Source organism: Aquarana catesbeiana, linkage group LG03 (assembly GCF_042186555.1).
Source record: "Aquarana catesbeiana isolate 2022-GZ linkage group LG03, ASM4218655v1, whole genome shotgun sequence".
Taxonomy (NCBI): Eukaryota; Metazoa; Chordata; class Amphibia; order Anura; family Ranidae; genus Aquarana; species Aquarana catesbeiana.
In genome coordinates this window covers 53553281-53565699 of record NC_133326.1, presented here as the reverse complement: position 1 = coordinate 53565699, position 12419 = coordinate 53553281, and the positions used below count along the sequence as shown (strand labels likewise).

At 42.4% G+C, this 12419-nt stretch overlaps 1 protein-coding gene across 14 annotated transcripts in view; it reads right to left on the bottom strand.

The window, feature by feature from the left end:
* PPIP5K1 (diphosphoinositol pentakisphosphate kinase 1) overlaps positions 1–12419 on the bottom strand; it is a 306207-nt gene that overhangs the window by 149117 nt on the left and 144671 nt on the right. For all 14 annotated transcript variants that reach the window (XM_073618536.1, XM_073618533.1, XM_073618535.1 and 11 more), the window contains exons 19-21: positions 9118–9341; positions 5706–5833; positions 3497–3611 (exon numbers count right to left, since the gene is read on the bottom strand). In XM_073618536.1, coding sequence (XP_073474637.1) covers positions 3497–3611; positions 5706–5833; positions 9118–9341 — 467 coding nt within the window. The remainder of the gene's footprint in view (positions 1–3496; positions 3612–5705; positions 5834–9117; positions 9342–12419) is intronic.

Sequence of the window (12419 nt, the reverse complement as noted above, 5' to 3'; positions counted from 1 at the left end):
AGATAGTGATGTCCTCACAGGGTGGTACTGTGGACAGCAAACAAACAAATACTCTTACACACAAGTGTGGTGATCAAGTGATCTAGAGTTTGATATGGATAATTTTATACTTGTGTATGTTAACATATTATTTTGCTACAATAAAAATGATGTAAAAACACTTAATTATGCCTACAAAGACCATTCCTTCTTCATTTTAAATTTTCCCATATGCTAAAGCATCAAATCAGGACAACCCAAGCGCCTCTTGGGTTAAGCCAATTATTCAAGAGTCTCCAAGTGATTGCTGTTAACATCAGCATGTCCCTCTCCCAGTATCGCTCAACAATCACCCCACACTCTCAGACAGACCCAACTTCACTCTCCCTTGCGTTCAAGAATTTTAATGAAAATGTACAATACAGAAAAGAGGACTGTGCTACACACATACTTTCAAATTGGCATCATAGACAAATAGTAAACATTCACAAGAATTGTATAAGAGGTAAATATGACTTTTGGCATATATTTTACCATACACACTCTAATGAAATAATGAATGTACTATCTACTTGGTCATTTGTAATATTTAAATATGAGTATAGACTGAAGTCTCAAAGCAAAGGACTAGAATGATGGTTGCATGCATGCTACTGTCAAGTCGTGCGACAAATAGGGCAGAAAGTGTAAAAGTAGAAGAGTAGGCAGAGAAAATGAGGGAAGATCTCTATACAAAGTAAAGACAAGCAATGGGGTTGGGCATGGGGAGGATCTCTTTAGGAAGGAAGGGAGCAGGAGGGGGTAATCCCCATCCCCTAGGGTGGTTTGATTATTCATTAATTTAATCAACTCAAGGCTAGGATATTTAGTTAGGAGTACATTACCTACATGGACCAGTATTTTACCCCACTGCATTTTCAATCAAACTGCAGCCCTCCTGCTCTCACCACCCACAAATGCCACACTAGTCTTTCTCTCAACACCCACCGCATCGCCCCCCTGCCCCACCACACACTTCATTTATATCACAATTTATTGCATTTTTCTTTTAAGCAGAATACAGCAAATAATATATTAATATATAATATATTATAATAATATATACAGCATATATAAAACATGGGTGTACAGTCATGTAAGGAGATACATGGGAGAGGAAAAACTCTCATTATATCAAACCAAAGCCTCACAACTGGAGGATTCACAAAAGTCTATGTGAAGGCATAAATGAAGGGTTGAGAGACCCATGTGGATTTCTCCTTTACAAAATCAATGTCATCATACAGAGTATAAAGTGTTTGCGGGCAAATGTAACGTTAAAATAGAGCAGACAAAGTAGTAGGGAACAGAAGTAGGTGGGTGAAAGAGGAAAACAAAAAGGAGAGTAGGGGTGTGAGGGGTTGACATTCGAGACAGTACAGCAGGAGAGGGGAATCGAGAATGGAAAGTCCCATGAGGCCCAGCGACAGTAGTACAGAGCTAGCACAACGTGGTCAATTACAGTGTGAAGAGGGAGTGGCCAAGAGATGAGTGACGATTATAGTCCAGCCATGGGCTCCAAACCTTCAAAAATTCAACATGGGTATCAGTGAGTACAGAGGTTAGCTTTGCATGCATCATAGTCCCCATAAGTCTTTGTTTAACCTCAGCAAAATTAATTGATGGTTGTTTCCAGGCCTTGGCTAGTGTTTGCCAGGCTGTCAGGAACACAAACCCCACCAGTTTACTCTGATATTTGTCTAGATGCAGGACAGGTTTATGTAGAAGGGTGTCCCATGAGTTGTGGGTGAGATTATTATAACCGACCGAAGCATGTTGTAGACCTATCCAAAAGTGAGAGGCCTTTGGCCAAGATCACTGAATATGCAAGAGAGTACTAAACTTGTTGCAACCCCGCAAGCAAAGCAGGGCGACATTGGGGACAAATCTAGATAAGCGGTCAGGGGTCATATAGCAGCGTAAGACCAGTTTATAAGCATTTTCTTATGCTGGAATATTGAGCCAGAATTTGGAGATGGCCAGCAATATGTGGTTCCATTCCACTTGGTCAAGTGTGTTGCCCAAGTGTCTATCCCATTTATCCCTATAGGGGAATCTGCTGGTGCCGTAAGTGATGTGTAGCAGTCAGACACCAAACTCTTAGAATAGGGATCCTTCCTACAATGGTTCTTGACCAGGGTCATGCGTTTAGGACAGTTGATGCGATGTAATACTAAGCTGGAGAGGTAGTGCAGTATTTGAACATAGCAAAAAAAAGAGTTCCCCAGCAGGCAACTCCAGTGTTTTCATAAGTACTCAAAAGATTTTATGCCGTCAATAAACAGCAATTCATATATGTACCAGACTCCTCTAAAGCTCCACCATCAGAAGGCAAGGGGATTATCGTAGGCTGGAACAAACAAGATGGTATCAACTATCCCCGACAAGGACAGATGGGGGGAAATTAGGTTACTAGAGTATTCTACCACATCCCACTGCTGGAGGGACTGTTGTAAAGTTGGGTCAGAAATTCTGGGCCTCTGGGATGTGGGAGTCCAGATTAAGCTGTGTATGGGAAATGGGGAATAGTCCACTGCAGTGATGTGGATCCACATGGGCGCCTCATGGGTAGCATGCAGCGCCACCAAAGAAGAAATCTGAGCCACTATGAAATAGTGTTTAAGGGAGGGTACTGCTAAACCACCTGCTAGCCTATGGCGATATAATGTGGATGCCAACAGCCTCAGCCTGGTGTTGGACCACATGAAGTGCAGCAGTTTATGTCGTAAGATTCACAAAATGTGGTTCAGTATGGGAACTGGCAAAACTCAGAAATAATACAAGAGTATGGGTAAGTAGGTCATTTTTATGGCATATATTATGACAAACCAGATGATTGAGGGGGCTTCCAGGAGGTGAGGAAGACAGCCAAGTCCATGAACAGCAGGGGATAGTTAGCCCTGTAGAGTAATTCAAAGGAGGCCCCCATTTCTTTTAGAATCCACCATGCCTGCAGCCCTCTCTCTCAGAATGCAATGCTTCTCCAGCCTTGCTTTTCTTAGAACCCACCACATCTGCACCACCCCTTCTCTCACCAACCACTACATCTGCAACCCTCTTCTCTCACCAACTGCCATGTCACACCTGCCTTCTCTCATCACCTAGTGTGCCTGCAGCAATATTCCCCATACCACCTACTGTGCCTGCAGCCCCCCTGCAGCATCCACAGTTTGATGTTAAAGATAAAACAGTTTTGACATAAAAAATAGCAAGTATGTGCTGTTACAAAATAATAAAGATCGAAGGCATGAAATATGGAAATAACTGGTCTAATTTCTGAACATTCCAAGTAGCATGGATAAAATTGTCAGTGGTCAATCTACATTTGAAACAAGCATCAGAAATGGACTATTTGTGTCTGTGTGTCAGAAATATTTATACATGGGATGAATAAAAATAAAATATTCTATGACTTGTTGCAGAATTGCATGAATTTTAAAACAGCCTCAATGTATATTATTTCTAAAATCTAACTTACATCTAAAAGTCCTCCATAACGAAAAACGCTCAACAAAGAGTGTACATGACTCTCACTGGTAAAATACAGCCGTGTTCTGACGTGACGACCCGGAGACAGTACTCCTCTTGAATAACTAAGAACCAAGGTCACAGAAATACATTGTTTAAACAAGCACATTATAATACATTTAATTGCTACATAAACCCATTGTTATTAAACAAGAATCAAATAACAGTTTCTTTTAAAACACATTAACACACCTAAGGGCAAGGCCACTTCCCAAGAGGGACTGTAGTAGCCTTAAGCCAGCCATAGATTATACGATTTTCTTTCCTGCAACCAAGGGTTCTCCCAGTGAGGGGGTGCAGGGGGCCGTTCCCTGCCTGGAGAACACAGTGAATATTGCTAGCGGCTATAGCCACTGGCAATAATCGCATCCTGAAAATCCGACATGCTGGTTGCACCCAGGTCGATCGATGGATCAACTTGGGTACAATCAGCCTGCATTATAGATTGTTTGAATCTCAGCCGGTCCCTGCTGAACCGGCAGAGATTTGAACCATCCATGGCAGGCTTTAGAGTTTAATAATACAGCAGCTTTATGTCAGGCATCAGTTAAACTGGATATGATATAATTTCTCCAACAACATAACTTCAAACAGATAAACGATGTCACAAGGACATGCCTTCTTAAGGCTCTGACCACACTTTGTGTGTTGGAAATGTCCGCAAAATCATGCGCTTTCCCCACACAAACTGAAAAGAGCCACCGTTTAGCAAATGCACAGCAGTGCCATTATTACTTAATGGCACCCCACACATCTGCTAGTGTGCAGGTGCAGCGTGATTTTGCAAAAAGTTCCCGGGACTTAAATTGTATGTTTGAAATGAATGGCACACGACATGCGGGAAAGCGTGAAAATCATTTGGAAACATACATGCACATTCCACCACACTTGCATGATGTGAACAGAGATCAAACGTGGGTCACTTCTTGTTAGGTAGCCAGCTGGCAAAATGTTTGTGCTTTACTGCTCCAACTACATCACTTTAAATCTGTTGGTCATCTTAAACATATGGCGATTAAAAGAGATATATGTTTTTTATTTTTATCTTAAGAATCATACTTGTCTGCTCTAATAAAAATGTTCAGATCAATTTAACATTAGTAACATTATAACGTGTACTTGAGGAAAATACAGGTCAGTTTTCCTTTAAAGAGGATCTTCACCCTAGAAAGAAATAATTAAAAGTCAGCAGCCACAAATACTGTAGCTGCTGCCTTTTAATAAAAGGACATTTACCTGACCAGGAATCCAGCCCTGTCCTCTCCCGGGCTGGTTCTTTGCCGGTCTACGGGTCCTCTGGATTTTTACTGCGGGAAGCTAGCTGTGACTCCTGTGGCTTCACAGCCAGATTCCCACTATGGATTGTGATGTCTTCCAGAAGGCTGTGGGCAAAGAGAGGATTTGCCTAGGCAATCCAAGCAGACATAAGAGTGGGTACCTATTGAAACTAGGTACCGGCTACCCAAAAACGTTTATTTTGCTAAATGTGGTAGGGTGAGGAGGGAGGAAGACATAAAGCAGAACTTCCTTTTTATGGGAAAATTTGCTTTAAAGTGATACCAAAATCTTCTTGTTTTTTTAGTTTGAAAATAACAAACATGTTATACTTACCTGCTCTGTGTAGTGGTTTTGCACAGAGCAGCCAGGATCCTCTTCTTCTCGGGTCCCTTGCTGGCGCTCCTGGCCCCTCCCTCCTGTCGAGTGTCCCCACAGCAAGCAGCTTGCTATGGGGCACCTGAGCCGAGCCGCAACTTCATGTGTTCATTCAGACACAGAGTCACGGTTCAGCTCCGCCTTTCTCTCTCCTGATTAGCTAACCAACTTTGGTTGACAGCAGCGAGAACCAATGGCACCCACTGTGTGCCTCAGCCAATCAGGGGGTAGAGTCCCGGACAGCTGAGTCTCTTGTGCAACATCGCTGGATCAAGATGGGGCTCAGGTAAGTATTAGGGGGGCTGCTGCACACTGAAGGTTGTTTTATCTTAATGCATAGAAAGCATTAAGATAAAAAAAACCTTCTGCCTTTAGAACCACTTTAAGTATATAATATATATACCAGAATGAGTATAGAATGAAGCACATAACAGTGCACACTACATAATGTGATGTAAAATGAAGTAGTTAATGTAACTAGACTACATTAGTATGTTGGATCTTACAGTGGGTGCAGCTTGTTTACAGATTCATCCTCATGGGTTCTCTGCAGGTCTAACTGGATCTTTTTAATGAGAGGAAGACAGTAACCGACTGCAATCTCCAGTTTCTCCTCTTTATTAATCCCATATTCCTGGAAGACAAGCAGCCAGAGTAGATAATTAAATATACAGAAACCTAAAATAATCTGTGACGTTTGTAAACAACATTGTGACGTCAAAAGAGTAAATGAAATTTGCGAGCATACATGAAAATATACAAATATATCTGTGTCTGTCATTTGTATGCTACAAGCTAAAAAAAAATTAACCAAATGAGTACTGAAAACACTACTAAACATTTTATTCTTATTGAGACCATCCCATTACCAAAAGCAGACCTCAATGCAGCTGCTGGCATCATTCAGATTTAACCACTTCAAGTCCAGGATGCCATATGACGTCCACCTAAGGAGAAGTGGTTAAAAACACCACTGTCCCCACAGTACTAATCAAGGCTGCATGAAAAGCCCTTCAATTTTAGGATGTTCCAACACATTTCTAGACAATTATTAGCTCCCATAGGTAACGGCATGCCAAAAAGGGAAGATGTTGTCTATGTAATCTGTGGTTGACATGTTTTGTGTAAATACTATAGAAAAACTATAACTGGGCTAAATGTACACCTTTGTGTGAGCACTGAGGCCCCTTTCACACCTGAGCATTCTTCAGCAAACCCATGTATTTCAATGGTGGTTGCCACATATGAGCACTCAGGAGCTTGCAGCTTCATGCCTGATGCCCCAAAATCTACTCCAGCTACTTTTGAGGCAGAACTGGGCCTTTTTGGACCCACCATCTGAGGGCCCGCTTGACATGGGAAAGCCTGTAAACAAGCAAATTAAAGTCTTTTCAGTTGCATTTCAGGCATTTTTTTTAGCCTATGAGAAAAAGTCTCTTCCCCATGGCACTTTCGATTGGCTAAAACGAAAACACCTAAAGTTTGAAATGCTTCAAATATTCCTGTAAACGTGAGCAAAAATGCTTAAATAAAAATGTGTGAAAATTGATCTGTGTAACTCAAATAAGGGAGAGAGTGTGATACTGTTTATTAAAATCCAAAATTACCACCTTCAATCCATACACTCACATTTTGTAATATATGTGCAAGCATATAAAACGCCTCAGTCTCCTCTCGTGGATTGCCACTGTAGGATCTGGCTGGGAGCAGGGGGACATGCCAAACAGCCGACAGGCAGTTCACAGACTGTCTGGATTCACTGCGCATGCGCCCGGTCCAGCCGGCGCTGCACACCGATGCAGTAACCCAGAGAGCAAGGGAGAGGTGACGTCAGGGTTGCTATGATGACGCATTTCAGAGGCATGGTCTTCTTTATCAAGTGTGACTTGCAGGCTTTCATTTTGGATTTCCATAAACAGTGTCACACTAGGGCGGATGTGCACTCTCCCCCTTTTTATGTTCCACTGGGTGGTGGGTATGCATCTGTGTAAAAACAAATAGAGAGCTGCAGCGCCACAGTGAATGGTGAGTATTTACTAAGTGGACTATAACTTCCAGCATGCTGTGGGGTTTTTTTAACCAGCGCGTTGGATTTTCTGAAAAATCGCTCTGCCCAGGTGAGACTGCAGCCTTGCATGTGATTTTGGAGATTTTTTTTTTCTGTGCATATTTGCATGTTTTTTTCAGGCACATTTAGGCTTAAGTATCTTTGTTTTAGCAAAACGAAAGCTATTTACTAGGAAGAGGAATGGCTTGAAAATGCTCATGTTCTGGGATTCCCATTTTATAGGGCCAAAAACATCCCATTCTGCTTCAAAAGTAGCTCATTTACTTTATAAAGCTTTAGGTGTCACACTAAAGGCACCGGAGCACTTGTATGTGAACAGGCACAATTTAAACAACAAGGCATTTGGGAGCTTTGAGATTCAAGCTACAAAGTGATCAGGTGTGAATGATGGATTAAACTCATCTGTCATGAGAAAAAAATGGGTCTGCCATTGATGGCGTCCTTCTGAAAATGTTAGTTGCCTGTCTTCATTAATTTTTAGTCACTGGCCTGAAATAATCATTGAGCAAGTAAAAACCAGGTTAGTGACTTAAAAGGTACTGCAGTAAAATAACCAGCATAGTGGCAGGCAGGCAGCATTTTCAGAAGGAAAGCAGTGCCCCAGATACTCTATGTATCCCAACAAACTAGTTTCTAAATCTAACATATACACATTCAGTGCGTTGAGAAAGTATTCATACCCCTTGCAATTTTCCACATTTTGTCAAGTTACAACCAAAAACGTAAATGTATTTTATTGGGATAGATCAACACAAAGTGGCACATAATTGTGAAGTGGAAGGAAAATGATGAATGTTTTTCAACATTTTTTTACAAATAAATATCTAAAAAGTGTGGGGAGCATTTGTATTCAGCCCCCTTTACTCTGATACCCCTAACTAAAATCTAGTGAAACCCATTGCCTTCAGAAGTCACCTAATTAGTAAATAGAGTCCACCTGTGTGTAATTTAATCTCAGTATATATATAGCTGTTCTGTGAAGCGCTGAGAGGGTTGTTAGAGAACCTTAGCGAACAAACAGCATCATGAAGGCCAAGGAACACACCAGACAGGTCAGGGATAAAGTTGTGGAGAAGTTTAAAGCAGGGTTAGGTTATAAAAAAATATCCCAAGCTTTGAACATCTCACAGTGCACTGTTCAATCCATCATCCGAAAATGGAAAGAGTATGGCACAACTGCAAACCTACCAAGACACTTTCCGCCAAGATGGAAAGCGATCAGAAATTCAAACTTGTAAAATTGTCACCTGAGCAAGAGATCATAGAAAATGTTTCAATAGGTATTTCTGTTCAGATGACACTTTGTATAGACATTCTCTTAGGCCCCTTTTACATGGGGTGGAATTCAGCAGAGGATCTGCTTGCTTAGGGGAGAATCTGTCTGTTGATCCTCAGTGAGCAGGCGGATGACAGGTCCGTGTCCACTCTGCATTAGCCCACTGTTCTCTATGGGGCGGTCAGATGGAAACGAACCGCCTGTCTGTTTCCATCCGACCATCATCTGATTCAATCCGCCAGTCAGATGGAGAACGGATCCATATAAGTCTGTTTTTAGCAGACACATATCTGTTGACCTCCACCGATCCATTGAGTGAATGAAGGGTCCGCCTATAAACCTGACAGGTGGACCCGATCTGTCCGCTCATGTGAAAGGGCCTCATCCTGTTACATCACAAAGTGAGATGAAGTCTCCCCAAAAGGAACAGACAGCAAAAATGTAACTCACAGGAGTTTTAACCCTTCTCTTATCTATCATCTATCCAAAATAAAGAGTTTGGGCTTTGTTTATACTTAAAAAAAAAACACATTTTAAAAGCATATGAGGGATTACATTTGGCCATGAAACGTACCTGTGGGATTACAACATCTGCTAATGATTTGGAAAGTTTGAAAAGCTCATCTGTTCCTTCCAGGGCCAAGCTGCTGTTGTGCTGAACATCATACTTGACACAATCATAAATGTCGGGAATCTTGCTTATGTCATAACGTCCATTTTTCATTCGGAAATCTCTTTCTAACTTACTCCATCGTTGTAACATCAGCTCTAGAGTCTCACTATGGTACAGCTGCAGGTCTACAGAAAAAAAACAAACAAATCTTAACAACAAACTTCAGAGAACTACAAAAAAAAAAAAAAAATGGTAACGTAGAGCATACATACCACAACTTACCATTGCCATAAATGGCAATACACCATTAGATGTGTAGGAACTCGCGCATAAGTTGGAAAGCCCTATACTAATTTTCAAAACTAAACAAGAACTCTGCGAAAGTATAGCATCCCATTGTTAATCTACATTTCAGTAAATACAAAGAAGCATAAACAACTACTGTATATAATCGAGTATAAGCCGAGTTTTTCAGCCCATTTTTTTGGCTGAAAAAACCCCTTCGGCTTATACTCGAGTGAGCCGTACCTTTCATTACTAAAACAGCATGTGTCTCCCGCTGTGTTATGCAGTCTGTTCGACCGTCTATTGTAACAAAGCCCCGCCTCCTCCTCGTCCGTGATAGAGGAACACTGATACAGTGCTGGGAAGCATTCCGTCTATCACAGACAAGGAGGAGGCGGGGCTTTGTTACAATGGACGGCCAAACAAACTGCATAACACAGCGGGAGACGCTTGTTTTAGTAATGAAAGGTATGGCTGCAGATGGGCACAGTGAGACTACAGATGGGCACAATTAGGCTTCAAATGGGCACAATTAGACTGCAAATGGGCACAGTGAGGCTGCAAATGGGCACAGTGAGGCTGCAGATGGGCACAGTGAGGCTGCAGATGGGCACAGTGAGGCTGCAGATGGGAATTGTTTACCCAGTAGCTGCTGCATTTTGCCACCCTAGGCCTATACTCGAGTCAATATGTTTTCCCAGTTTTTTGTGGTAAAATTAGGTGCCTTGGCTTATATTCGGGTCGGCCTATATTCGAGTATATACGTTAATTTGAATATAATGAGAATTTGGAGCCCTGGCTCTATTGATCTAACAGTGCTGGGCAGGGCCGCTGTTAAAAATCATGGGACCCCGTACAGCGTACCTGATGGGGCCCCCCCCCCATCCCTGGCCTGCACTCGACCCCACCCCTGACACTGCTTTAAAATAAAATGTAGCTTGTCTTCAAGTGCATGCAGTAGAAGGGGGAGCAGTTACAAATACAAGTGTAAATGAGGCCTAAGGTTACAGTGCTTTTTTACTCAGAAAATAGGGGCAGAATGCCCACATTGCATAACTGGATATCAACACCCCCCCCAAACCCCATACTCAATGTGCTACCAACAGAATGCGGAGTTCAGGAGTTCGCTACATACAGGGTTCAGCAGTTTATTGCAGAGTTTCAGGGGGTCGCTATTTACAGAGTGCAGAGTAGAGCAATGCACTGCGAACAGAGTGCAAAGTTGAGGAGTGTGCTACTTATGTGCAGAATGCAGCGGTGTGCTGTGCTATGTACAGATTGGAGCATGAGGAGTGTGCAAGGTTCATAAGTGTGCTATGTACAGGGTTGAGTAGTGCACAAAGACTAAGCACACTCCAAAGCTCACTCCTGAACACAGAGTTCAGGAGTGAGCTTTGTACAGAGTGTGCAGTATGCAGTGTACAGAGTTCAGGAGTGCACTGCATACACAGTACAAGGTTCAAAATTGTGCTAGGTACAGAAAGCAGGGTTCAGGATTGTGCTACGTACAGAGTATAGGGTTCAGGAGTACACTATGTGCAGAGCCCAAAAATACGTTACATTCAGAGTGCAGGGTTCAGGATTGTGCTACGTACAGAGTGCAGGGTTCAGGAGTACGCTATGTGCAGAGCCCAAGAGTACATTACATTCAGAGTGCAGGGTTAAGGAGTGCATTACATTTAGAGTGCAGCATTCAGGAGTCACTGAGAGTCTGAGCCAGCTGTTCCTGCCCTCTCCACAGTCCAGAGCTCCAGTGAGTGCTGGGGGGGCAGAGCTTACAGTCACCGGCTCTCTGCAGCCTGAGAACCGAGAGCTGAGTGATCAGCGGTGTTTGATCGCTCAGTTCTTGGTGTTAGACCCCATACACACTATACAACTTTTGTTGACTGATTTCCTTTAGATTTACCAAAACCATGTAGTGCAAGGGCCATACAAAATTGAAACTCTTTAGGTTTGACCTCATATTATATGGTTTTGGCAACTCTGAAGGAAAAGATCTACAGAAAAATGTATAGTGTGTATCCAGCTTTAGAGGCAGCGAGGGGGACAGCTGCAGCTGGAATCGGTGCTGCAGCCATCTATGCGTGTATGACTATTTTTTTTTTTAAGTCATACTTCTCTTTTAGGGCTCGTTCACACCATACGTGCATGAAAACTGATAGGAACTAATGGGAAAACTGCGCAGATTTCACTTGCACAGACATCAGTTTCACAACAGTTTACATCAGTTTTCATGCGCGTTTCAGTGAGTTTTTATGCACGTCAACATCAGTTTTCATGCACGTCAGTTCACACCATATGCCCTGTTCACACCAATGTTGATGTCATGTCATTTTTTTTTTCCAGTGTACAAAATTACATACACGTACAGAAAAGATCTGCACAGTATACCAGTGTTGTGGTGTGAACAGGACATACAGAAAACGATGTTTGTTTTTTGTGCCCTTGCAGAACACATACAGAAAAACTGACCTTTCTGTGCCATGGTGTGAATGAGGCCTTAAAGGTCCCATTCACACCTGCATGTTGTGTGGCTTCAATCTTATAGTTACTGTAATATGGGGAGCCCAGGATCACCTGCCAGCCACTTGTAAAATTTAAGTCTTTACTGGTTTCACAAAATCAGGTAAACAAAACAGCTTTCTTCAGCAAAGTAAATGCAAACAGTCCATATTTTTGGTATATTGAAAATAATACAACAGCTCACCACCAGTATTACTATACCCACACCAAGGATTAAGGTTCCTGTCTGCTTTGGGGTACAGGAAAGGCTACAGGAGCACAGCAAACCATGTTGTAAGACAGTCCACATTTTCTTACAGCTTTGTCCGGCTCCACGTCACCTCACAGCCCTCTGACATGTTTCACCCCACTCACCAGTGCTTAGTCATAAAGGACCCCTATGACTAAGCACAAGGGGGTGGGGTGAAATATGTCAGGGGGTGTGACTTGTGGAGTTTTGGCGTTGTTAGTAAAAC